Source organism: Malus sylvestris, chromosome 12, assembly GCF_916048215.2.
Source record: "Malus sylvestris chromosome 12, drMalSylv7.2, whole genome shotgun sequence".
Lineage (NCBI taxonomy): Eukaryota > Viridiplantae > Streptophyta > Magnoliopsida > Rosales > Rosaceae > Malus > Malus sylvestris.
This window is the reverse complement of record NC_062271.1, coordinates 30,570,668-30,597,914: the sequence shown is the minus strand read 5'-3', so window position 1 is coordinate 30,597,914 and position 27,247 is coordinate 30,570,668. Positions and strand designations below refer to the sequence as shown.

Here is a 27,247-nt window from a genome sequence, read left to right as displayed (position 1 = left end):
CTTGGCGGGGTGCCTAGGCGATCTAGACGTCATTTCTTAATTTTCAAACGCTTAGGCATTAATCAAGACGGTGATCAACTACCTAACGCCTAGACGGCAGAGATTTTTAGAACAATGATCATAAATGAACAATGTTTCTATCGCGATGTTTCTATCGCGCTAAATGGTCCCCATGACACAATGACATACTTAGTGATGTCAGTAAATAAATATACAAAGATATATATGTTTATATATATATATAATATACTAGTGATGTGTGGCACTCAATCCTTCTTACATTTGAGATTTATCTTCTAAGAGAGGAAGCAATCAAAAGAAACTATAATTCAGAGGAAAAGAGGAATAATATGGCAGAGGGGCAAGAAATACAGATTCCAAGAGTTAAACTTGGAACCCAAGGACTTGAGGTAATTTCTTTCAATGCTGATTTGGATTCATCGCGTTTTAGTACCCTTTTATTGTTGGATTAGAGCCTCTTCAATAAATCTTTTGAATTTTGATTGAATATTTGTAAAACATTCCATTGATGCGTTATCTCCAAAAATTATTAATTAACTCACCTTGATCATCTTCAGGTGTCAAAATTAGGGTTTGGATGCATGGGACTTAGCTGGATAAACTCTCCGGATGCCGAAAAGGAAGGAATCTCAGTAATAAAACATGCCTTCAGCAGAGGAATCACCTTCTTCGACACATCTGATGTATATGGAACTGATCATTCCAATGAAATTCTTGTAGGCAAGGTATTCTTATCGATCGATTTAAGTTAATTAATTACACGAACTCCGCTAATTGGACTCTCGCTATTGCTAAACAAATATTGATGAACGTAACATTGTATGAATCTTTAGGCCTTGAAGGAAATGCCGAGAGAGACAGTTCAGTTAGCCACGAAATTCGGTGTTGTAAGTGTAAGCGTCGGACACCGACAGCCTCGTATGGAAGTAAGGGGCGATCCGGAGTATGTGAGGTCGTGCTGCGAGGCGAGCTTGAAGCGCCTTGGTGTCGACTACATTGATCTCTACTATCAACACCGGGTGGATCAATCTGTGCCTATTGAGGACACGGTATGGAATCCTGGTTACTTGCATTCTTCTCTTCCTCGGTCCTAAAACCGCGTAAATTTGCACTAAATGCGCAATCCGAAGCCAGTCCGGACTAAAATCTGATTAATTAGATTCTGCTTTTCTTGTTTTGTTGGAGTTCAGATGGGGGAGCTGAAGAAACTTGTGGAAGAAGGAAAGATAAAGTATATCGGACTATCAGAAGCGAGCCCGGACACGATTAGGAGGGCTCATGCGGTTCATCCCATCACAGCCATACAAATGGAGTGGTCACTTTGGACTCGTGATATCGAGGAAGAGATTGTTCCGCTTTGCAGGTAATCATGTTATCAAAAAACTGACAACGAAAATGGTTGCCATACGGACGCTTAAGTTTTCGTGCAAATGTTGGCAAATTGTAACACATTTATACGTATGCAGGGAACGTGGCATTGGAATCGTTCCGTATAGTCCTCTTGGCCGTGGTTTTTTCGCCGGAAAAGCGGTCTTGGAGAAATTGGATTCTAATGTTCATGCGGTAGATACTAATTTCTTCATTACAAATGCGCATTGTTTTATGCTCTGCTCACTTAAGTTATGAAAAACAGAGCTAATTAAGCTAATCTTAAACTTAACAAATAAATTTGATTTGTTTTCGGTGTGTAATTTAGGCTGCACATCCTCGGTTGACAGGAGAGAACTTGGAGAAAAACAAACAGATATATTATCGGATCGAAACCCTTGCTAGAAAACACGAATGCAGTGCTGTTCAACTAGCCCTCTCATGGGTTTTCCACAGGGGAAATGACGTTGTTCCGATCCCCGGTGAGTCAACTCACTGATTGCATTTGCATTCCAGGATGATCATCTGTGCTAAATTTGCATGATCTTGTTTGCATTGCATGATGCCAATGAGTTTGTCATGCCTTAAAATTTGATGAACATGAGTTACATTGTTCGTTTATACTTTATTTGCTTTGAATTTCCTCAGGGACGACGAAAATTAAGAACCTGGATGCGAACATTGGCGCTCTGGCGCTGAAACTCAAAGAAGAGGACCTGAAAGAAATTTCCGATGCCGTGCCTCTCGACGAAGTAGCCGGCGAGAAAACTTACGAAAATGTAAGTCCCTTTCAATGGAAATTCGCCAACACCCCCCGAAGGAATCTGAATTAAAGGCATAAATCATCATACAGATCAGGAAGGATACAAATTTAAGCCAAGCCATTGGATGATGCCTAAGAGTGCGGCAGTTGTGTTAGTAGAGTTGTAGGTTGTTTTTGTTACTACGATATTTGGGAGGGAGAGTCGAACTCGAGACAACGAATGTAAGGCTGAATGCTCTTAAACGACTATTGTAAAATTGAGCAATCCTCAATTCTTAGTCTATAAAGTCTTAAAATTATAATAAATATTTCGAAGCTATGGAAAATTTTATATAGTTTGTCTCCCACTTAGCAGCATTGTAGGGTTAAGGCTCGAAATAGCTTCTGCCTCACAAAGTTGGGCAAGCTCCTTCTCCGACAATGTCACCATAACCGGCAATCAGTTTTATCCTTTCAGAAAAAACTGAATCCAAAAATAAAAAACGTAACTTGTGTTTTCGTCCATCCGAGCTCAAGAGGACATAACTGTTCAATCAGTTTTATCCTTTTAGAAAAAACTGAATCCAAAAAATAAAAAACGTATCTTGTGTTTTCGTCCATCCGAGCCCAAGAGGACATAACTGTTCAATCATGCTTTCAATACCATAACCGTCCTTGCGAGCCCGCCTTCTGGCGCCCCCATCACCATCATCAAACCTTCCCCTTCCATATTTCCCACATGATTCGACATGTAAACCAGTTTCTTCTGCTTCTCAAACATAACTCCATCCATTAATGGCTGACAGTCGTTCATTACGTGCTCCGTGCTAACACTTGTCAATTCAAGTCCTCCTCCTTCTGACTCGAAACATGGGGGACCAAAAGTTCTACTCCATAGATTCCTTATTGAAACCCTTTAAAATATTAATCGAATAGAGACAGAACACCTAACCTTCAGGCTCCAGCTGATCCAACAACACTGAGAGTGGGAGGACTTTTAAAATCGAGGGAGAGAGAGTTAGCGAGAGAGGCCAAAATTTTGGAAGCATGGCAGAAGAGAACCAAGTCCAAGTTCAAAGAGTTAAACTCGGCAGCCAAGGACTTGAGGTAAAGTCTCACATTCATGCTTTCAATACCCAAATTTCAATCTTTCTTCTTTCTTTGAAGAAATGCAGATTTTTGTTTGTGTTCATATCAGATTTCCTGATAACCCCACTTGCATAAATCAATCCAGAAAAGTCAACTTTTTAGCTTGCTTTGTGTTCATATCAGATTTCCTGATTATCCCACTTGGATAAATCCAGAAAAGTCAAACTTTTTTGCTGCCAACAAACCAAATTATGTGGTAAAAATGCAAAATTTAGTAAAGTTGATGACCCTGTTGGTGTTGGGTCAAATCCTGTTTACATTTGGGATTAATATGAAAAAAGTTATGAAAAGAAATTAATTTTAGAGAAGAAGAGGATATTATGGCTGAGGAGGGGATGGGAATAGAGAATCCAAGAGTTAAACTTGGATACTGGGGATTTGAAGGTATAGTGATTCCATTTTTAGTTTCCTAAACGTGCTCGTTCTATGCCTTGGATTGGATTGGATTAAATAACTCGTTGTATTCGAGGTAGGTTGAAGGAAGGAATGAAGAGTTTTTTCGAACTTTAAAGGTAGAAGATGGATTAGTCGTTAAAGAAAATTTTCCCTTCCAATTCCTACAAAATGGTCGGATTAGAAGGGAGAAGATTCCTTTGTGTCTAATCCCTTCTAGTCCTCTCAGAATAAATATCATTCACCTCCACCTTCTACTTACCTTGAATTTTATGAGTAATCCAATCAAATCAAATCCAATTCTAGTCACCAAACGAGGCCAGAGTTCCCGTCACATTCTGTCTCTCTCTTCAGATAGAATTTTGTTCAGTGCATATGCTTGATTCTGCAATGGAATTGATCAGATTTGCTCAACTTAGTAATCCATATTATTCTTCAAGGCTTTTGAGGCTCACTTTTTCTTAGGACAGATTAAAAGAACATTAACCAATTCTTTTGGTTTTGAGGTTAAACTTTTTTCCAGAAGTTGATTTAGATGCCTTCTTTCTGTGGTTGTAAATATACTCAATTGTTTAGATACATTTCGGCCAAATTTTCCTCATTTTTCAAATTTTGCAGGTCTCAAAGTTGGGGTTCGGATGCATGGGCCTTACCGGGACTTACAACTCTCCTGTCGCTGATGAGGATGGTATCGCTATAATAAAACATGCCTTCAACAAAGCAATCACTTTCTTTGACACAGCTGATGCGTATGGACCTCATACAAATGAAGTTCTTGTTGGAAAGGTATGTATTTCCGGTTGTGAATTTATGGAGCTACTTCTTTAGATTAACTCAGAATCAAAGTATCTGCATTGCTTGATGCAGGATAGACATAATTTGTGAAGTAGTAGACGATTAGCAGCATGTATATGTCATTGCCTTTTATATATTTGTGTTTTGATTGTTATATTCTGTAATTCTAATCGAAAATTTTCTGCCATTTAGGCCTTGAAGCAGCTGCCAAGGGAAAAAGTTCAACTGGCCACAAAGTTTGGTATTGTTGGAGTAGTGCCGCCTGCTGGTGTGGTAGTGAAGGGAACTCCTGAGTATGTCCGCTCATGCTGTGAGGCTAGCTTGAAACGTCTTGACGTGGACTACATTGATCTGTATTATTACCACCGGGTGGACACTTCGGTGCCTATAGAGGAAACTGTATGCTGTTCTGTTCCTTTAGAACCACAATGTATAATATTAGACATCCCCATGTAGAAATTAGTGGGTACCTGGCTGGAAAATTTATTGGCTACGTTTGTTTTTCGTGGAGTTTAGATGGATGAGCTGAAGAAACTGGTGGAAGAAGGAAAAATAAAGTACATTGGGTTATCTGAAGCCAGCCCTGACACAATAAGGAGAGCGCATGCAGTTCATCCGATCACGGCTCTGCAAATGGAGTGGTCCCTCTGGACTCGTGATATTGAGGAAGAGATTGTTCCACTTTTGTTGTTGAGTGTCATTGTAATACCTTTCCCTTGATTTAAGGGAGTAGACTTGCATAAGTTAAGTTTAGATAGGTTGGCAGCTTTATTCCTTATTTTTTTATTTTCTTGTTGGCTGCTTGCAGCAGCTTTATTTTCCACTTTCTTCCTACTACTTTCTCCCCATTTCCTGATTTCTTGTCGGCTGCATATAGCAGCTTTCCCTCCCTCTTCTCATATATATCCGGACTCCCTCTTGTACCAATACACATGAAATACATATGAAAACTTTAAACCAGAAATTCTACATGGTATCAGAGCAGGTTTTGTAACCTGTCTCTGGCCATTCTTCCCGCTGCATCTTTCTTTCAATCGTAAGCCATGGCTGAAGAAGATTCAATAAACATTGAGGGTGACATCTCGCATGCCTCTCCTTCAAATTTCTCAGACGTCGAGGTTAACACTAATCAACGTTTGTGTTCAGTTCTCTTGAATGAGTTTAATTATCTCCCTTGGTCTCGAGCTGTGTCACTAGCTCTCGGAGGCAAAGGGAAATTAGGATTTGTAAATGGAAGTGTGGAAGCTCCAGACATCTCCTCCCCTTCATACGGTGCATGGCTTTGCAAGGATCAACTTGTCATGTCTTTGCTGCTCAACACCATGGAGAAACATGTTGCTGAGATTTTTAGCTACTACAATTCTTCATGTGAGCTTTGGAAAGCATTGCAAGATATGTATGGAAATCAAAACAACTATGCACGTGTCTTTCAACTTAAGAAGGACATAGCCAGTGCCCAACAAGAAGGGAAAGCATTTGTTCAACATCTTGGAAGCCTCAAAGCCATGTGGAATGAGTTGGATGTATACCTTCCACATACCACAGATCCTATCATTCTCCTTAAACGAGCCGAGGAAGACAAAATCTACCAACTGTTGGGGAGTTTGAACTCCGAGTACGAGGATCTAAGGAGTCACATCTTGATGAGTCAGGAGCTTCCCACGTTCAACAATGTCTGTGCAACTATCCAACGAGAAGAAGCAAGAAAGAAAGTGATGAATGCTGAGCACAACTCGAGATTGACTAAGACTCGTGCATATGCCTCAAACTACAAGACCTCAGAGGCAAAAGTGTACAAGGGTAAAAATACACACCTGAAATGCAAATATTGCAATGGCGTTGGTCATGTGGAAGACAAGTGTTGGGAACTTCATCCTGAACTCAAGCCTAAGTTCAGCAAAGATGGAAAAATGATACCAAGGTCCTCACAGCAATTTCAACCTTACTACAAGGCTCAACTTGCCAATGCTCATCCCTCTACTATCTCACAAGGATCCATGGAGTTCACTACCAACCCATTATCACTTATCAATGAGTTTGCAGCTTACCTTCAAAGAAAGGAACACGAAGGAGGTTCACAAGCTCGAGGCAACGAAAAGAGCAGTCATACAGCCATGTTGGGACAGTTTGCTGGCTTTCTTGCTGGAAATGAGAAAGTCCCAAAGGATGAAGCACCAGGTATACTCAAAGCTTTCACTATTGCCCTATTAACTAGTACTGAAAATGATTGTTGGGTAATTGATTCAGGAGCCACAGATCATATGACAAACAAAGTCACAAATTTGAATCATTTTAAACGTTTTTTAAGTCCCTCACATGTGTCTATTGCAAATGGAAAAAATGTCTTAGTTTTGGGAAAAGGAGAAATAAACTTACTCTCACACAAAACACCTTCCACTGCCTTATATGTACCAACCTTTCCTTTCCAACTTCTGTCAATTGGAAAGATCACAAACACCCTAAATTGCCGTGCCATTTTCTTACCAGATAATGTGATGTTTCAGGATGTTCTCACCATGAAGATGATTGGTGGAGGGGTCTTTATAAATGGACTTTACTACCTGTGCAAGAATACATGTTTTACTCAGGCCCTTCAAGCTCAATCAAAGTCCGTAGATGAAAACCAACTTTGGCATAAGAGATTAGCTCATCCCTCTGAAGTTATCTTGTCTAAATTATTTCCAAATTTTTGTAAAAATCATGTTACTTGTGATACTTGTCAACTTTCTAAGTTTACTAGACTACCTTTTGGTAATTCAATGTCTAGGACAAGTAAACTCTTTGAAATGGTGCACACCGATGTATGGGGACCAACAACTGAATCAATAGAAGGGTTCAAGTACTTTGTTCTATTTATCGATGACTTCTCTCGAATGAGTTTTGTGTACCTTATGAAATCAAAGAGTGAAGTTCAAACTATTTTCAAAGATTTTCATATGCATGTTAAGACACAATTTCAATCAGACATTAAGGTGTTAAGATCTGATAATGGCACTGAATTTCTATCCAACAACATGCTTCAATACATAAGTTCTCAGGGCATAATACATCAAACCAGCTGTGTAGGGACTCCCCAACAAAATGGAGTAGCCGAGAGAAAAAATAGAGATATCTTGGAGAAGACTCGTGCCCTCATGCTTCATATGTATGTTCCAAAGAAATTTTGGTCATTTGCTATCCTCACTGCCACCTACCTCATCAACCGACTCCCAAGTCGTGTGTTAGGGTTTAAATCTCCCTATGAAGTACTCAAGGGTAGGAAAATTAATTTGACACACCTCAAGGTATTTGGATGTGTTTGCTTTGTTCACATTCAAGCCTTGAACCGTGACAAATTAGATGCCAGGGCAACCAAGTGTGTGTTTGTGGGGTATTCTTCCACCCAAAAGGGATACAAGTGATACAATCCAACCACTAAGAAATGTGTTGTGTCAAGGGATGTGAAGTTTGAAGAATATTGTCCTTATTTTACTCACAAGGGAAATATTGCAAGTCAGGGGGATGAACTGTTTGAAATCTTTCCACTTCCTCAGAACATTAATAATCCAGTATTGGAAGAAAGTTCAGTTACTGTGATACCAGATATTGAAGAAATACAAACTGACTCAATCACTGATAGCAGTATCCCGGCCAATGAGAGAGACGAGGAGTCTCATTCTGATAATTCACAATCTCCTACAGAGCCTCAAGGGCTTAGAAGAAATCCTCCTCGAACCAGAAAACCTCCAACTAGGCTGCAGGACTATGTTACTTATGCCTCACGGTATCCTATCAGTGAAAACATCAGTCTTGGTAAGTTCTCAACATCTCATGCTACATTTCTCTGTGAAATTGATAAACACAATGAACCTAGAAGCTTTCAAGAGGCTTTTCTCCTCCCACAATGGAAACAAGCCATGGCAGATAAGCTTAGTGCTCTAGAAGAAAATAAAACTTGGAGCTTGGTTCAACTACCACCAGGAAAAAAAGTTGTTGGAAGTCGTTGGATTTACAAGATTAAATTCAAGGCTGATGGTTCTATCGAGAGACACAAGGCTAGGCTTGTTGCTCGAGGTTTCACCCAAACCTTTGGGGTAAATTACAAGGAAACATTTGCTACTGTGGCCAAGATGAATTCAGTGAGGGTTCTACTCTCAGTTGCAATCAATTGTGGGTAGACTCTTTATCAAATGGATGTGAAGAATGCTTTCCTTCAAGGAGAGTTACAAGAAGAAGTTTATATGCAGCCTCCTCCAGGTTTTGATGGTATTAAAGGCAACATGGTTTGTAAGCTACACAAGGCAATCTATGGATTGAAACAATCCCCAAGAGCTTGGTATGCCAAGCTCAGTTCAGTTCTAGAGAAGGCTGGATTCCTACGAAGTAATGCTGATTCCTCATTGTTTGTAAGAACTGGCACCAGTGGGAAATTGGTGGTGCTCATCTATGTAGACGATCTCATCATCACAGGAGATAGTGTTGCTGAAATTGAGGCACTAAAAGTCTCGCTATGCCAAACATTTGCTATCAAAGATCTGGGGAAACTAAAGTATTTTTTGGGCATAGAAATGGCAACCTCTTCAAAGGGGCTATTTCTACATCAACGGAAATATGTATTGGATCTTCTTCAGGAAGCAAAAATGCTTGATTGCAAACCTGCCATCACTCCCGTGGATTCTAAACTAAGGCTCAACACAGATGGAGAAGCCATGCATAATGTGAGTTACTATCAACGATTGGTGGGCAAACTTATATATCTCACCATCACACGTCCGGATATCACATATGCAGTGAGCCTAGTAAGCCAATTTATGCATTCTCCTACAGTTGATCATCTTAACATGGTTAAGAGAGTTCTGCGTTATCTCAAGGGTTCGATAGGGCAGGGAATCATCATGCGTAACAACAATTCCACTGCCATCAGTGGCTACACTGATGCAGATTGGGCAGGGAATGCTCTTGATAGGAAATCTACCACGGGTTATTGCACGTTTGTTGGTGGAAATCTTGTCACTTGGAAGAGCAAGAAACAACATGTCATTGCTCGCTCTAGTGCAGAGGCTGAATATCGAGCCATGGCAGCCACTGCATGTGAACTTATATGGCTTAAAGGGCTTCTTTCAGACTTAGGGTTTACTAGCACTACTCCTATGTCTCTTATGTGCGATAATCAAGCAGCCATGCACATCGCTGCTAACCCTGTGTTCCATGAAAGAACGAAACACATTGAAGTGGACTGTCATTTTGTTAGAGCTCAAGTGCAAACTCAAGTCATTCAGACCATCTTCACTTGAAGCCATGATCAACTGGCAGATCTCTTTACCAAGGCTCTGACATCTACTCCATTTCATCGTTTTTTGGGCAAGCTTGGCTCGATTAATCTACTCGATCTAGCTTGAGGGGGAGTGTTGTTGAGTGTCATTGTAATACCTTTCCCTTGATTTAAGGGAGTAGACTTGCATAAGTTAAGTTTAGATAGGTTGGCAGATAGGTTGGCAGCTTTATTCCTTATTTTTTTATTTGCTTGTTGGCTGCTTGCAGCAGCTTTATTTTCCACTTTCTTCCTACTACTTTCTCCCCATTTCCTGATTTCTTGTCGGCTGCATATAGCAGCTTTCCCTCCCTCTTCTCATATATATCCGGACTCCCTCTTGTACCAATACACATGAAATACATATGAAAACTTTAAACCAGAAATTCTACAACTTTGCAAGTATGCTCCAATCTGAGCTATGCACAAGTGTTACCATGAATTGCTTCCATAATTCCGTTTCTGTAAGGGGAAAAGAGGGAGTGCTTTTGAAGATGGTCTCGTTCGTATAAATCCATTGTAGTTGTGAAAGTTGATTGGGGTTACGATAATAACTCTTGTTTGTGTGAATTATTTTGTTGAAATTATCGCATACAGGGAGCTTGGCATCGGAATAGTTCCATATAGTCCACTTGGTCGTGGTTTTTTCGGTGGCAAAGCAGTTGTTGAAAGTTTGCCTGCAAATAGTTTTGCTGTAATTTCTTCTGCTCCATCTATTGTAGAAGTAAATGTTGATTCTAATCATGTTGTTCTTAAATGTGTGACTATTGAAACCTTGTTTTCCTCCGTTTTGAAGGCCTCACAGCCCCGGTTCATAGGAGAGAACTTAGACAAGAACAAGAGCATTTACTATCGAATAGAAAGCATTGCTAAGAAGCACCAGTGCTCTACTGCTCAGATAGCACTAGCATGGGTTCTCCACCAAGGACTTGATGTCGTACCTATCCCGGGTGAGTCCTTGCAACTTTTTTATTCTCTTCAACTTCAAATATTTTGTTCCAAGCACACGACAATGTGATTTAGAACTCAAGTAACTTAAAAAGGTGTTAGCTCCAAGTTTGTTCAAATAGTTTGCGGTTACTAATCTTCCTGAGGAGATTCCACACACCATGGAATTAGGCGAAGAAAATAACACACAACGATCGACACATTGTTCATTTGTTTTTCAATTTCCGCTGCAGGGACAACAAAGATCAAGAACCTGGATGCAAACATTGGGTCCTTGGGGGTGAAGCTGACGGAAGAAGACGCGAAAGAAGTTTCTGATGCTGTACCAATCGACCAAGTAGCTGGCGAGAGAGCTTTCGTGCTCCTCATGGCGTTGCAGTGGAAGTTCGCCAACACTCCTCCGAAAGATTCCAAGATCTGAGCTGTTAAGACATGAACATTATTCCATCTCAGTGTTGGATTTTAATGATATTGTATCTTGTGAAGTTTAGGCAAATGAAACTTGTTTCTTGTGCTCTTATGGGACGGTTACTGGTACTAATTAATTCTATTAATAAAGGGGTTTTTGAACATTAGTCATTGAAAAAAATTGATATTAAAAAAAAGAAAGAAAAAAAAAAGAAAACTGGTGTTAGATTACGTATTCATTTTAATCTTTTGAAATGTACCTTTATTAAAATTTATATTCTATTTTGTTATTTAATGTGTATTTTTATTTCATGTTTTCACATTAAAATTTTGGTTTTATTAATATGCACAATTTAGTTCTTCCAATTCTAAACAAACCTAAATGAGAAAACATTAAAAATATATATATTGACACGTAAATATGTAATTACACTAGTGTACATAAATCACTATACCGAAAAACATCAAGTTGACTTCTTTGTACCGATATGTCTATTGTAACATCTCACATTGTCCAAGGGTGAGGATCTTGTAAGCCTTATATATATATTCACATCTATACCTAGCACGAGGCCTTTTGGGAGCTCATTGGCTTCGGGTTCCATCGGAACTCCAAAGTTAAGCGAGAGCAATCCCATGATAGGTGACTCACTGGGAAGTTCCCATGTGAGTTTCCAAAAACAAAACCGTGAGGGTGTGGTCAGGGCCCAAAGCGGACAATATCATGCTACTGTAGAGTCAAGCCCCGGATGTGGTGGAGCCCGGGTCGGGATGTGACATCTGTTCCTAAATATTTGTACCGAAATGTATGTACTAAAATGTATTATATTGAACTAATGTAGTATGTACCTAAATGTCAATACCGAAATGTCTTATAAAGAATTAATGTGCATAAATGTCTATGCCGATGGATATAGCAGAATATATTAAATAAATTAATTTACCTAAATGAAGAGCACACAAATTTTATTGAAATATATTGGATAAAATATTAGTTTAACCTGCATGTCTATAACAACATATATTATGATAAATGAAATGAAAATTGGATTCAAATGTAATTAATACAATAAAAATAAGGAAGAACAAGAGAAATAAAATATCAAAATATAATCACTAAATGAGGTTATTAAATGAATCAGGGACGATAATTAGATTTTAATCTCACACAAGGTTATAGTCTAAAAATCATCTTTTTGAAGAATTAAAATGAAGTTTTAACACCAATTTCTTCTAATTCTTTTAATTCCTTTTACTTTATTTTTAGTTTCTTCAACCTATTTATTAATTAATCTGGATAAAAGAACAGCTGCAGCTAAATAAAATGAAGTTGTTGAGAATTGATAGACTGATTTAATACATATACCAAATCCTAGTTTGTTTTTGGGATTGATCTAAATTGCAGGAAGTAATAAAAAGAAATCGTTTGGAGAAAATTAAAGAAGAATAAATATGGCTGAAGCTGAAGGGCAGGGAGTAATGTGGCCTTGCGGTATACCCATTTAGCTGCGTTTCTAGCTATTTTTCTTGAGCATATACACGTATTCAATGACAAAAATATTTGATCGTTGAATTTGATTTGGTTTAAACTAAGTGATTAAAGATCCTTGAATTAAATTAAAAACTCAAATATGTGTCAAGCGCATTTAGCAGGTACTCAAGAAAAGTAGCATTCTTAGAGCTTCTCTTATTTACTTTGATTTTTGTTTTGTAGATTAACGTTGGATTTTTCTTGAGCATCTACACGCATTCAATGACAACAAATATTTGATCGTTCAAATTTTTTTTTAAAACAAAATTTGATCGTTGAATTTGATTTAACGGTTTAAGCTGAATGATTAAAGACCCTAAAAACTTGAATATGTGTTAGGCATAGTGCATGTAGTAGGTACTAAAAAAAATAGCATTCTTAGAGCTTCTCTTATTTACTTTGATTTTTGCTTTTTAGATTAACGTTTGACAGTGCATAGCACATTGTTATGTAAAATACCGTTACAGCAGTGTCCATATGAGAGAGGTGGTATCTTCATTTCATCCAATTCCATCTCGTCCCTTTTTAAACGCTACCTAAATTAATGAAATAATATGAGTAGTATAGAAACAAGATCAATGATGGAAGAAAGAATAGACATAGATGCACATGACGTAGTCAATGAGGTAAGATAGTAACATAATATATGGATGCCGGTAGTCAAAAGTTGCTCTAGTTATTCCCACGTGGCATGTGACATACTCAGGGCCAGTCCAGAGATTTTTGAGGTCCGGGGAGACGCCAAAAAAAGTGCCCAAATTTCATATAAGAAAATTATTTATTTTCACATGTAAGACATTGATAAAATTATACTTAAAAAAGCACTTCAAACTCAATAATTTAGAAACACAAAAAAACTAATTTATTTTGTATTGAGAGAAGAAAACCAAACAACTCTGGGCTTATAAGTAGATAGATAATGAGTTTTGTTTTCCATTTGAACTTTGAAAGTGTTTTTGTATAAATCATGAGGTGTTTTTTCTTATTTACTAACCTTGTCAATATGGGACTAAAAAAATAATGATGTTTTCGAGTCTTTAATTGATATGTATTAGTAATGAATGAGCATTAAATTAAATATTTTGATAACACGTCATATAATTTACAAATTTGCGCTACAAATTTGGTCTACTTATTACTCATTGTTGAAGATTAGACTTGAATTGAAACAAATATTTAAAAATAACAAGTTACATAGCTACTAGCTAGTAACTAAAAAAAATTAACAACCAAACAAAAATTTGTTAAAATTGAAAAAAATAAACATGCCCATAGCGTTTCGAATTTGTTAAAATTGAAAAAAATAAACATGCCCATAGCGTTTCGAACTTAGGACCTCTTGCTAATTTTAAACAACAAAAACCATTGCTTATAATTAAACTTCTTGATCCTTTAACCAAATTTTATAAATTTATACTCTTCTGAAAAGAAATTTGTAAAAATTATAAAGTAAATAAGCACATGTGGTGTTTTGAACTCAAGACCTCTCATTATTTTCAAATGACCAAACCACCTTTTCTACTTAAATTTCTGTGTCATTGAACCAAATTGTATAAATTTATACTCTTATGAAAACATATATAAATATACCACCCTAATAATTTTGGTGCCCCCAATATTTTTGGGCCCCGGACGGTTGCCCTGCTTGCACTGGGCCTGGGCCGGCCCTTACTTAGTGATGTCAGTATATAAATATATAAATATATATTAAACTATTTATTAATGAAATTATCTTTATCAATTAAAAAGGGTAAAAGATATTTTGTCTTTTACAATAAAAAAATTAAGGATAGTAACTTAATTTTATAAAATAACATTTTGATTTTTTTTGTTTAAACCTCATCTACAAATAATTTTATCATTTCTAATTAAAAAATAAATAAAAAACAAACCTCTCTCCCTATCTCCCAACTCCCACATTCTCTCACTCTCTTCCTCTCCTTAAATTTTAAATACAAAAGTAAAAAATTTCACACACTTTGTGGCTAGGCATATATTAGTATATATACATAAAAGCGCGATCTCATGCTAATAAAACTCTATGCTTTGCTAGAGTCGGGGAAGAAACATTTACCATATGCAGTTTTACCTTTGCTTTACAAATAAACTATTTTCACAACTTGAACCCGTGATCTTTTGGTCACAAAGGAGCAATCTTTTTGTTGCGTAAAATACTCTCCCATGACATAGTGACGTGACGTACTTAGTGGTGTTAGTATATAAATTTATAACCAACAAAGTTTTCCGTTTTACAAGTATTCAGGGATATGAAACATTGCCTTTATTTTACAAAGATGTTGTTTCTATGTTTTGAACCCGTGATTTTTTTGTCACAAAGAGAAACTTATTCGCTGTGCCAAATACTCCCCCATTACAAAGTGACATACTTAATGATGTCAGTATACAAATATATAAAGATATATATGTTGACAAACTTAGTGATACGTAAATATATAAAGATATATATTTTATATTACATATAATATACTAGTGATGTGTGGCACTCAATCCTACTTACGTTTGGGATTCATCTTCTAATAGTGGAAGCAATCAAAAGAAACTATCATTGGAAAAGAGGAATAATATGGCCGAGGGGCAAGAAATACAGATTCCAAGAGTTAAACTTGGAACCCAAGGATTTGAGGTAATTTCTTTCAATGCTGATTTGGATTCATCGCGTTTTAGTACCCTTTCATTGTTGGTTTAGAGCCTCTTGAATAAATCTTTTGAATTTTGATTGAATATTTGTAAAACATTCTATCGATGCGTATCTCCAAAAATTATTAATTATTTCACCTTGATCATCTTCAGGTGTCAAAATTAGGGCTTGGATGCATGGGACTTAGCTGGATAAACTCTCCAGATGCCGAAAAGGAAGGAATCTCAGTAATAAAACATGCCTTCAGCAAAGGAATCACCTTCTTCGACACATCTGATATATATGGAACTGTGAATTACAATGAAATTCTACCTGATCATTCCAATGAAATTCTTGTAGGCAAGGTATTATTATCGATCGATTTAAGTTAATTAATTACACGAACTCCGCTAATTGGACTCTCGCCATTGTTAAACAAATATTGATGAACATTGTATGAATCTTTAGGCGTTGAAGGAAATGCCGAGAGAAAAAGTTCAGTTAGCCACGAAATTCGGTATTGTAAGTATAAGCTTCGGACACGGACAGCCTCGTTGGGAAGTAAGGGGCGATCCGGAGTATGTTAGGTCGTGCTGCCAGGCGAGCTTGAAGCGCCTTGGTGTCGACTACATTGATCTCTACTACCAACACCGGGTGGATCAATCCGTACCTATTGAGGACACGGTGTGTACTCCATGTTCACTTGTATTCTTCTCTTCCTCAGTCCTAAAACCGCGTAAATTTGCACTAAATGCGCAATCCGAAGCCAGTCCGGACTAAAATCTGATTAATTAGATACTGCTTTTCTTGTTTTGTTGGAGTTCAGATGGGGGAGCTGAAGAAACTTGTGGAAGAAGGAAAGATAAAGTATATCGGATTATCAGAAGCGAGCCCGGACACGATTAGGAGGGCTCATGCAGTTCATCCCATCACAGCCATACAAATGGAGTGGTCACTTTGGACTCGTGATATCGAGGAAGAGATTATTCCACTTTGCAGGTAATCATGTTATCAAAAACTGAAAACGAAAATGGTTGCCATACGGACGCTTAAGTTTTTGTGCAAATGTTGGTAAATTGTAACACATTTATACGTATGCAGGGAACGTGGCATTGGAATCGTTCCATATAGTCCTCTTGGCCGTGGTTTTTTTGCCGGAAAAGCGGTTTTGGAGAAATTGGATTCTAAAGTTCATGCGGTAGATACTAATTTCTTCGTTACATATGCGCATTGTTTTATGCTTTGCTGACTTAAGTTTTGAAAAACAGAGCTAATTAAGCTAATCTTAAACTTAACAAAGAAATTTGATTTATTTTCGGTGTGTAATTTAGGCTGCACATCCTCGGTTGACAGGAGAGAACTTGGAAAAAAACAAACAGATATATTATCGGATCGAAAACCTTGCTAAAAAACACGAATGCTGTGCTGCTCAACTAGCCCTCTCATGGGTTCTCCACAGAGGAAATGACGTTGTTCCGATCCCCGGTGAGTCAACTAACTGATTGCATTTGCATTCTAAGATGATCATATGTGCTAAATTTGCAGGATCTTGTTTGCATTGCATGATGCCAATGAGTTTGTCATGCCTTAAAATTTGATGAAGATGAGTTACATTGTTCGTTTGTACTTCATTTGCTTTGAATTTCCTCAGGGACGACGAAAATTAAGAACCTGGATGTGAACATTGGCGCTATGGCGCTGAAACTCAAAGAAGAGGACCTGAAAGAAATTTCCGATGCTGTGCCTCTCGACGAAGTAGCCGGCGAGAAAATTTTCGAAAATGCAAGTCCCCTGCAATGGAAATTCGCCAACACTCCGCGAAGGAATCCGAATTAAGGATTTAAATTTGAGCCAGACCTTTGATGATATGCCTAATGTTGGAAAATACTAGTCCTTTTATGTTTATTTAATTATTTGGGTTCATGTAGATAATATCCATTGTTAGGAGAGTTAAAGTTTCTTAGATTTTGTTCTCTATAAATATAGTTTGTACTTTAGTATGATAAACGAGTGAGTCACAATGTAGTCAGTTTGGATTATGTAGCCGTCTCGACAAATTTGTAGTATTTCTTCATTTTCAATAATATTCCTAGTTTTGTAGACCATTTGTTCATCAGTTTGTTATGTGCGCTCTAATTTTCAACTCTTTAAGAGTCCGGCATTTGTGTTAGTTAACAGTCTCTCTTTCTAATTAGTTAGAGAGTTGTAAGGTGTTTTTGTTACGACGATATTGGGGGAGGGGGAGTCGAACTCGAGAAAAATGTAAGGTGGAATGCTCTTAACCAACTATTGTAAAATTGATAAATCTTCAATTCTTAAAGTCTATAAAGTCTTACAAATATAATGTATTTCAAAGCTATAGAAAATTTTATATAGTTTGTCTTCCCACTTAGTATCATTGTAGGGTTAAGGCTCGAAATAGCTTCTGCCTCGCATAATTGGGCAAGCTCCTCCTCCGGCAATGTCACCATAAACGTCCTTGCGAGCCCGCCTTCTGGCGCCGGCATCTTTATCATCAAACCTTCCCCTTCCACATTCCCCACATGATACGACATGTAAACCAGTTTCTTCTGCTTCTCAAACATAACTCCATCCATTAACGACTGACAATAGTTCATTATGTGCTCCATGAAATGAAAATTGGGTTTAAATAATATATCGTTTCTTAAAAAAAAAAAAAAATATATATATATATATATATATATATATTAGTTTAACCTAAATTTCTATAACAACATATATTGTGATAAATGAAATGAACATTGGGTTTAAATATAATTATTACAATAAAATTAGGAAGAAAAAGAGAAATAAAACATCAAAATATAATCAATAAATGAAGTTATTAAATGAATCAGGGACGAAAATTGAATTTTAATCTAACACAAAGTTATAGTTTAAAAGTCATATTTTTCAAGGATTAAAATGAAGCTTTAATACCCATTTTCTTCTATTCTTTTAATTGTTTTTATTTTATTTTTAGTTTCTTCAACCTATTTATGATTAATCTAGATAAAAGAACAGCTGCAGCTAAATAAAATGAAGCTGCTGAGAATTGATAGGCTGATTTAATACATATACCAAATCCTATTTTGGTTTTGGGATTGATCTAAATTGCAGGAAGCAATCAAAAGAAATCACTTGGAGAAAATTAAAGAAGAATAATATGGCTGAAGCTGAAGGGCAGGGAATAATACTATGGCCATGCGGTATAATCCATTTAGCTAGGCTTCTAGCGATTTTTCCTGAGCATCTGCACGCGTTCAATGACAAAAAATATTTGATTGTTGAATTTGATTTAATGGTTTAAACTAAGTAATTAAAGACTCTTGGATCAAAATGAAAACTCGAATATGTGTCGTGCATAGTGCATGTAGTACGTACTCAAGAAAAATAGCATTCCTAAAGCTTCTCTCATTTACGCTTTGTTAAAAGTACAACACCAGCCCAAATAATAAAGACTGGCCCATGATAAAGAAACAAAGAAAGCATGCATATGCTAGAATCTTCTAGCATGAGTGTGTCGGTGGGCATGCATAATAAGCTAGATAATTCTAGCAAGTTGTAATATTATATGGCTATTAGTAGCTAGAATGATCTAGCAATGTCCAATGTCGGCAAACCTCACCTATAAATAGGTGAGGTGCTAAGCAAGAACCAACCAAGCAAGCAACCAACCAACCAACCAAGTGAGAGTGAGAAGCAAGAATAGTTTTGTAGGAGTGTGAGTGATTTAGAGTTTGTCTCTAGAAGGTGAGTGAGTGTCATTGCTTTTAAAGTTGTGTCCTTGTGAGTGTTGTAATATTTTGTGTGTGTAATACAAGTAATTTGTTTACTTATGTTGTCTCTCCAACACTTATGTTAGAGTTATGTACTCTAAATTTTTTCCCAACACGCTTGACTTTTGTTTTTTAGATTAACGTTTGATATTGCATAGCACATTGTTATGTAAAATACCGTTACAGTAGTGTCTCGGTGAGAGAGGTGGTATCTCCGCTTCATCCCATTCATCTCGTCCCATTTTATTTCATTATGTCCCGTCTTTATACCAAACACTACCTAAATTAATAAAATAATATGATGAGTATAGAACCGTGATCAATGATGGTAGAAAGAATAGCAACATAGTTGCACAATGACATAGTCAATGATGTAAGATAGTAACATAATATATGGATGCTGGTAGTCAAAAGTTGCCCTAGTTATTCCCACGTGGCGTGTGACATACTTAGTGATGTCAGTTTATAAATAAGAACGATCTCATGCTAACAAGGCTCTATGCTTTGCTAGAGTCGGAGGAGGAACGTTTATCGTACGCAGTGTTATCCTTACTTTACAAATAAGTTGTTTACACGACTCGAACCCGTAACATTTTGGCTACAAAGAAGTAACATTTTCGTTGTGTCAAATATTCCCCCATGACTTAGTGAGATAATTAGTGATGTTAGTATATAAATATATATAAAAAAAAGCTACTCCGAACCAACAACATTTTCCGTTTTGAGATAATTAGAGCTTCTCTTATTTACTTTGATTTTTGTTTTTTAGATTAACGTTCGATTTTTCTTGAGCATCTACACGCATTCAATAACAACAAATATTTGATCGTTGAAATTTTTTTTTCAAACAAAATTTGATCGTTGAATTTGATTTAACGGTTTAAGCTGAATGATTAAAGACCATATAAACTCGAATATGTGTTAGGCATAGTGCATGCAGTAGGTACTTAAAAAAATAGCATTCTTAGAGCTTCTCTTATTTACTTTGATTTTTGCTTTTTAGATTAACGTCTGACAGTGCATAGCACATTGTTATGTAAAATACTGTTACAGCAGTGTCCATATGAGAGAGGTGGTATCTTCGTTTCATCCAATTCCATCTCGCCCCTTTTTAAACGCTACCTAAATTAATTAAATAACATGAGTAGTATAGAAACTGGATCAATGATGGAAGAAAGAATAGACATAGATGCACATGACGTAGTCAATGAGGTAAGATAGTAACATAATATATGGATGCCGGTAGTCAAAAGTTGCTCTAGATATTCCCACGTGGCATGTGACATACTTAGTGATGTCAGTATATAAATATATAAATATATATTAAACTATTTATTAATGAAATTATCTTTATCAATTAAAAAGGGTAAAAGATATTTTGTCTTTTACAATAAAAAAAATTAAGGATAGTAGCTTAAATTTATAAAATAACATTTTGATTTTTTTTTGTTTAAACCTCATATACAAACGATTTTATCATTTCTAATTAAAAAATAAATAAAAAACAAACCTCTCTCCCTATCTCCCAACTCCCACATTCTCTCACTCTCTTCCTCTCCTTCAATTTTAAAAACAAAAGTAAAAAATTTCACACACTTTGTGTCTAGGCATATATTAGTATATATACATAAAAGCGCGATCTCATGCTAATAAAACTCTATGCTTTGTTAGAGTCGGGGAAGAAACGTTTATCATACGCAGTTTTACATTTGCTTTACAAATAAGCTGTTTTCACGACTTGAACCCGTGATCTTTTGGTCACAAAGGAGCAATCTTTCTGTTGCGTAAAATACTCTCCCATGACATAGTGACGTGACATACTTAGTGGTGTTAGTATATAAATTTATAACCAATTTTCCGTTTTACAAGGGTTCAAGGATATGAAACATTGCCTTTATTTTACAAAGATGTTGTTTCTATGTTTTGAACCCGTGATTTTTTTGTTACAAAGAGAAACTTATTCGCTGTGCCAAATACTCCCCCATTACATAGTGACATACCTAATGATGTCAGCATACAAATATATAAAGATATATATGTTGACAAACTTAGTGATACGTAAATATATAAAGATATATATTTTTATATTATATATAATATACTAGTGATGTGTGGCACTCAATCCTACTTACATTTGGGATTCATCTTCTAATAGTGGAAGCAATCAAAAGAAACTATCATTGGAAAAGAGGAATAATATGGCAGAGGGGCAAGAAATACAGATTCCAAGAGTTAAACTTGGAACCCAAGGATTTGAGGTAATTTTTTTCAATGCTGATTTGGATTAGTACCCTTCTATTGTCCGTTTCGTGTCTTTTCGGTGAAAAAAATTCTAATTTTGTTTGAATATTTGTAAAAAATTCTGTTTAAGCGTTTTTCCGAAAATTATTAATTAATTCGCCTTGGTCTATCTTCAGGTGTCAAAATTAGGGTTTGGATGCATGGGACTGAGCTGGATAAACTCGCCGGATGCCGAAAACGAAGGAATCTCAGTAATAAAACATGCCTTTAGTAAAGGAATCACCTTCTTTGACACAGCTGATATGTATGGAACTGATCACTCCAATGAAATTCTTGTTGGCGAGGTATTATTATCGATCAATTAAGTTAGCTAATTAATTACGCGAACTCCGCTAATCAGATTATCGCTATTGCTTAACAAACACTGATGAACATTGTATGAATCTTTAGGCCTTGAAGGAAATGCCGAGAGAAAAAGTTCAGTTGGCCACGAAATTCGGTGTTGTAGGCATCGGACACGGTCGTATTGAAGTAAGGGGCGATCCGGAGTATGTGAGGTCGTGCTGCGAGGCGAGCTTGAAGCGCCTTGGTGTCGACTACATTGATCTCTACTACCAACACCGGGTGGATCAATCCGTGCCTATCGAGGACACGGTATGTAAATTATGTAATCCGTGTTTACTTGCATTCTTCTCTTCCTTGGTCCTAAAACCGCCCAAATTTGCACTAAATATGCAATCCGAAGACTAAAATCTGATTAATTAGATACTTATTTTCTTGTTTTCTTGGAGTTCAGATGGGGGAGCTGAAGAAACTTGTGGAAGAAGGAAAGATAAAATATATTGGATTATCAGAAGCGAGCCCGGACACGATTAGGAGGGCTCATGCAGTTCATCCCATCACAGCCATACAAATGGAGTGGTCGCTTTGGACTCGTGATATCGAGGAAGAGATTGTTCCACTTTGCAGGTATATGATCTCTCCTACCATCCGGATACGGACGCTTAAGTTTTGTGCAAATGTTGGCAAATTGTAACACATTCATACGTATGCAGGGAGCGTGGCATTGGAATCGTTCCATATAGTCCTCTTGGACATGGTTTTTTCGCCGGAAAAGCGGTTTTGGAGAAAGTGGATGCTACAGCTCATGGGGTGGATATTAATTTCTTCATTACATATGCGCATTGTTCTATGCTCTGCTCTGCTCACTCGGTTTTTCAAAACACAGAGCTAATTAAGCTAATTTTAAACTTAACGAAAGAAATTGATTTGTTTTCGGTGCGTAGGATGCACATCCTCGGTTGACAGGAGAGAACTTGGAGAAAAATAAACAGATATATCATCGAATCGAAAGCCTTGCTAAAAAACACGAATGCAGTGCTGCTCAACTAGCTCTCTCATGGGTTCTCCACAGAGGAAATGACATTGTTCCGATCCCCGGTGAGTCGACTCACTGATTTCATTTGCATTCTAAGATGATCATCTTCGCTAAATTTGCATGATCTTGTTTGCAATTGCATGATGCCAATGAGTTTGTCATGTTTTAAAATTTGATGAACATGAGCTACACTGTTCATTCATGCTTTATTTGCTTCAAATTCCACAGGGACGACGAAAATTAAGAACCTGGACACGAACATTGGCGCTATGGCTCTGAAACTCGAGGAAGAGGACTTGAAAGAAATTTCCGATGCCGTACCTCTGGACCAAGTGGCCGGTGAGAAAACTTTCGAGCATGCAATGCCCGTGCAATGGAAATTTGCCAACACTCCGCGAAGGAATCCGAATTAAAGGCATAAATCATCATGCAGATCAGGAAGGATATAAATTTGAGCCAGCCTTTTGATGATATGCCTGATTGATGATATGCCTGATGTTGGAAAATATTAGTCTTTTTATGTTTATTTAATTACTTGGGTTTTTCTCATTAGTTTCGGATTTGAGCTTAACCCATCCAAGTTAGAGTTTCTTAAGTTTTATTTTCTATAAATATAGTTTGTACTTTAGTATGATAAGCAAGTGAGTCACAATGTAGTCTATTTGGGTTATATAGCCGTCTCAGCAAATTTGTAGTAGTTATTCGTTTCAATAATATTCCTAGTTTTGTAAACTGTTTGTTATGTGTACTCTGATTTTCAACTCCTAATAGTTTGGCAGTTGTGTTAGTTAACAGTTTCTCTCTCTCATTAGTTAGAGTGTTGTAGGTTGTTTTTGTTACAACGATATTGGGGGAGGGGAGTCGAACTCGAGACAACGGATGTAAAGCTGAATGCTCTTAACCAACTATTGTAAATTTGAGAAATCTTCAATTCTTAAAGTCATAAAGTCTTACAATTATAATAAGTATTTCAAAGCTATAGAAAATTTTATATAGTTTGTCTCCCACTTAGTAGCATTGTAGGGTTAAGGCTCGAAATAGCTTCTGCCTCACATAATTGGGCAAGCTCTCCCTCCGGCAATGTCACCATAACCGTCCTTGCAAGCCCGCCTTCTGGCGCTGGCATCACCATGATCAAACCTTCCCCTTCCATATTCCCCACATGATACGACACGTGAACTGGTTTCTCCTCCTTCTCAAACATAACTCCATACATCAATGGCTGACAGTCGTCCAACATGTGCTCCATGCTAACACATGTCAACTCAGGGCCATACAGCTTAAATGGTTCCCCAAACTTATCTCCCTCTCCCTTTTGTGCTTCGAACCAATCCATTCCGGACCAAAAGTCCTCCTCCTTCTGACTCGATACATGGCGGTGCACCACCCTTACGACATGTGCCAGCCCGTCCTCGCGCTCCAATTCCTCCACATCCAGTACTGAAAGCAACGAAAAATGCATGGCATTGCCGTAGTACCCGAAGGACTTCTTCTTTCGAAAGTCTATGCAAACTGAGATGGAGTGTTTGATCTTGCTCTCCGAGGGCTTCAAGCGCGCAATTTGCGTCCAAAACATTGCAGCAAGCAGATCAAATGGAGTGGCACCAGGGCATGAGTTTAGTTCTTGCTTGATCGTGGAATTGGAAAACTTGAAAGTGGCTGTCCCCATTTTCCTCACAGGCAAGGAAGTAGTCTTTGATGCCACGAACTTGGCTTCATAATAGGCAGCTGATGATTTTTTGTTTATGACCTGATCAACGGGCCGTCCCCCGAGGACTGATGACCCGTCGACGAGAAGCGGGTGCGAAATCGCTTCTCGGCGGTGAGTCTCAGCCCACGACTTGATGAGTAGGGTGGCACAAGTTGGGTCAGCATGCATGTGAGTGCAACTTAGTCCAATGGCTACACCTCCTCCTTCAAATTCATTTATCTGCAAAATCAAACAAGAATCATGTGTTTTAGTAGTTTGCATTTTTTTGTAAAAACGATATTTATACTAAAAAAACAAAGAAAAAAATTTAGACTCGAAAAGCAATGATGACTTAAAGAGAAATGTCATCATCACCAGACAATCCACCGCTTTCAAATTTTTGAATTTTGTTTAAATGGTTGTTGTGTTGTGATGTAAATTGTGATCGATGTAATTGGTTGGTGCGCCATTATTTTGAAGTTGGACTCAATTGGGTAACATAGGTTGGGTTTATGGAGAAATTTTTCATTGTGACAGAAATACAAATGGTACATCACGTGTTTTAATAAAATTGATGGGAAATTTTATTTTTCAAGTTATTAACTTTTTAGCACATATATCTCACCATTTGTATAATGACACGTATTGTACCATCCCGTGTACCAGTCACATTAAAAAGTTTCTCCTATGGAGGGTGCTATCAATTTTTATACTAACTTTTGTATTTAAATTTTCTTATTTTATCAAATTTTAGGATATTTGATAAAGTGAGAATGTCCAAATACAAAAGTTAGTGCAAAGTTGTTTTTATTAAGTAGGGTTAGAGATCAAGTTAATTACACTAACACCCCCTCAGGTTTATCGTGTTTTCACAAAAACCCCTCACATTTGAAACATAACATTAATACCTCTTGAAGTTTTAATTACCTTCACATAACCCCTTTTGGGGCTGACATCACCTTAAAATATTTTCTTAAAGACCAATTTGCCCCCATTTTTAATTATTAAAAAAAAAACATTTTTGAAGATCAATATAGGGTTTAGGGCCTCCCCTCTGCATTCACCGCAACATAATATAAATTCTTAACATGCTTCACCTCCTCCCTAGCCGTCCACACAAGAAGCTACTCCTTCGTCTCGGTTTTTCGATCAATCAACTTCTCCACAAGAAGCTACCAGATTTATTTGAAATTGATTTATTGCCACCATTTCGTCTCGATCATGTCATGTACAAATTTTCTCCATGAAACATGATACTACTAAAACGTCACATAACAATAATTTGTTTCATGTTCTACTGTTACCTACTCAAGTGCACTAAAAACAGTTCATCCAAAACAAAAAACAAAGCAAATGGCCCTCTACCACAGTGGTAGAGAAGAGTGTTGCCTTTAAACCATAATGTGGGTTCAAATCTTGTCGGTTTCCTAATCTAACATTTAATATAATAAATCTATCGTTTGACCAAAAAAAAAAAAATTGTTGCACAAATATCTTGTAAGAGTTTGTAGCTCAAGTTTTTTTTTTTTTTTTTGAAAAACTTGTAGCTCAAGTATTTATTTTGTAATCAAAGTCCTAAAATCAAAATTTTAATATAAAAAAGTATATGAGTATATTGGGAAAAAATAAATAAATCACCTGGATCCTATACGGCGACCATGTACTGTGATCATCAGGCATATCATCCCACATCGTCAAAAGCCTCTCCTCGGACCTATCCCCAGATCTCAGCCACTCATCAAGCGTGGTCCCCACCCGGGCCATCAAGACCCGAACCCCCGCATCATTGCACTTCACCTCCCAATTCCCGTCCGGGTTCTTGTCCACCCGACCCGTAACCTGAGGGTAGAGAGACAGGGTCTCCGAGAGAGAGACCCGGAGCGGGTCCAAGTCAATAGACCCGAACAGCTGCTCCTTGTAGTAGAAAACAACGTGGAGGCTGTGCAGTCCCATTGCATGGTCCAGTGCCGTGAACGTGTGGGTCTTCCCCGGCACCACCGGCCTGCTCGACACTACCGTCAGCTTTGAGTGCACCACCACCCTGCTCCTCCCATCAGCCGCTGGCATTTTCAAAGATAGCTATATAGAGAGAGAAACAGAGAGGATAATAGTTTTAATCTTCTGTGGATTCTGTGGGGGTTTTTGTAGCAATATATACGACGTATCGAGTGCATATTATGTATGTGGTAATATCGGTTCTTTAGTTCCCTGCCTATCTTAAAAAGAGCCAACCGTCCACCAATAATGAACTCAACCAACACTTGGTTCCCTCTTAAATGTTCACCACCCCCACCACAACAATACCTCTTAAGATAAGGTACCAAGAGATGGAGAGACGTAAAAGGGTAAACATTTTTAACTGACTAATTCGTTAAGAGCGTTCGCCTTTACACTTGAGTTTTCGAGTTCAATCATCGTTCCCACCGTCGTTTGTGTAAATTTAAAAGTATCTTGTGTATGTATTTTACGAGTCATTCCCACTATTTTGCTGCCTGGGTTGCTTCAGGTAGCAAAATATCAAGCCTTATCTTAATTAGCAGACGTTAGTGTAGTCAAGTTGGCTAGAGCAGTATGTCTTATCGTTTACACATAAATTTGAATGATCTCATTCTAAACCTAATTAAATAACACTAGCCTTAGAACATCTCCACTGGAGCAGGCAAATGAGTAGCCAAATCCTTTTGATGAGCCACATAAGCAAAATCAAGCTCTCAATGAAGAAGTCAATTGAGGAGGCAACTTTGCCCATTATTCCAAAGTAGACAACATTGCCTACTTCTACACATGGAGGCAAAACTGAACTCTGATTCTCTATTCATAATAAAATATTCCATCCGAGGGGAAGAAGACAAAAATAAAAGATAAGTCAATTTCAA

General features: G+C 37.4%; 3 protein-coding genes across 5 annotated transcripts; 2 read left to right on the top strand and 1 right to left on the bottom strand.

The window, feature by feature from the left end:
* The first annotated feature begins 243 nt into the window (after positions 1-243).
* On the top strand, positions 244-23,413 carry LOC126593695 (perakine reductase-like). Of its 3 annotated transcripts, XM_050259802.1 has the most exons (8): positions 244-410; positions 579-746; positions 855-1,070; positions 1,212-1,384; positions 1,488-1,584; positions 1,718-1,871; positions 2,038-2,130; positions 23,003-23,413. In XM_050259802.1, exons 1-8 carry the CDS (start codon positions 351-353, stop codon positions 23,092-23,094), a joined length of 1,053 nt encoding a protein of 350 aa, XP_050115759.1. In that variant the 5' UTR covers positions 244-350; the 3' UTR covers positions 23,095-23,413. The 3 variants fall into 3 exon arrangements, with proteins under 3 accessions (XP_050115759.1, XP_050115761.1, XP_050115760.1); XM_050259804.1 differs by lacking the exons at positions 579-746; positions 855-1,070; positions 1,212-1,384; ... (1 more) ...; positions 1,718-1,871; positions 2,038-2,130 and adding exons at positions 21,480-21,647; positions 21,754-21,957; positions 22,100-22,272; positions 22,359-22,455; positions 22,590-22,743 and having other exon boundaries at positions 250-410; positions 22,910-23,413; XM_050259803.1 differs by lacking the exons at positions 244-410; positions 579-746; positions 855-1,070; ... (2 more) ...; positions 1,718-1,871; positions 2,038-2,130 and adding exons at positions 21,157-21,320; positions 21,480-21,647; positions 21,754-21,957; ... (1 more) ...; positions 22,359-22,455; positions 22,590-22,743 and having other exon boundaries at positions 22,910-23,413.
* LOC126593555 (uncharacterized) lies at positions 2,785-17,383 on the top strand. The gene is made up of 15 exons (XM_050259650.1): positions 2,785-3,238; positions 4,292-4,459; positions 4,661-4,867; positions 4,985-5,157; positions 10,356-10,452; positions 10,555-10,708; positions 10,940-11,118; positions 11,160-11,240; positions 15,140-15,289; positions 15,457-15,648; positions 15,752-15,967; positions 16,110-16,282; positions 16,385-16,481; positions 16,615-16,768; positions 16,935-17,383. Exons 1-15 carry the CDS (start codon positions 3,179-3,181, stop codon positions 17,117-17,119), a joined length of 2,286 nt encoding a protein of 761 aa, XP_050115607.1. The 5' UTR covers positions 2,785-3,178; the 3' UTR covers positions 17,120-17,383.
* Positions 23,414-23,563: 150 nt separating the features above from the next.
* On the bottom strand, positions 23,564-26,557 carry LOC126593692 (protein ECERIFERUM 26-like). Its single transcript, XM_050259799.1, has 2 exons — positions 26,010-26,557; positions 23,564-24,611 (listed from the first exon to the last, which is right to left on the bottom strand). Exons 1-2 carry the CDS (start codon positions 26,436-26,438, stop codon positions 23,670-23,672), a joined length of 1,371 nt encoding a protein of 456 aa, XP_050115756.1. The 5' UTR covers positions 26,439-26,557; the 3' UTR covers positions 23,564-23,669.
* Between the last annotated feature and the right edge of the window lie 690 nt (positions 26,558-27,247).

What these genes read in the sequence shown, in the direction of transcription:
- LOC126593555 (XM_050259650.1), top strand. Translation starts at nt 3,179, where the DNA reads ATGGCAGAAGAGAACCAAGTCCAAGTTCAAAGAGTTAAACTCGGCAGC. An exon ending in CTCTTATGGGACGGTTACTG is followed by an intron (nt 11,241 to 15,139) that starts GTACTAATTAAT and finishes ATATACTAGTGA; the next exon opens with TGTGTGGCACTCAATCCTAC. An exon ending in TGGATTCTAAAGTTCATGCG is followed by an intron (nt 16,482 to 16,614) that starts GTAGATACTAAT and finishes TGTGTAATTTAG; the next exon opens with GCTGCACATCCTCGGTTGAC.
- LOC126593692 (XM_050259799.1), bottom strand. Translation starts at nt 26,438, where the DNA reads ATGCCAGCGGCTGATGGGAGGAGCAGGGTGGTGGTGCACTCAAAGCTG. An exon ending in GGTCGCCGTATAGGATCCAG is followed by an intron (nt 24,612 to 26,009) that starts GTGATTTATTTA and finishes TTGATTTTGCAG; the next exon opens with ATAAATGAATTTGAAGGAGG.
- LOC126593695 (XM_050259802.1), top strand. Translation starts at nt 351, where the DNA reads ATGGCAGAGGGGCAAGAAATACAGATTCCAAGAGTTAAACTTGGAACC. An exon ending in ATGAAATTCTTGTAGGCAAG is followed by an intron (nt 747 to 854) that starts GTATTCTTATCG and finishes ATGAATCTTTAG; the next exon opens with GCCTTGAAGGAAATGCCGAG. An exon ending in TGACGTTGTTCCGATCCCCG is followed by an intron (nt 1,872 to 2,037) that starts GTGAGTCAACTC and finishes GAATTTCCTCAG; the next exon opens with GGACGACGAAAATTAAGAAC.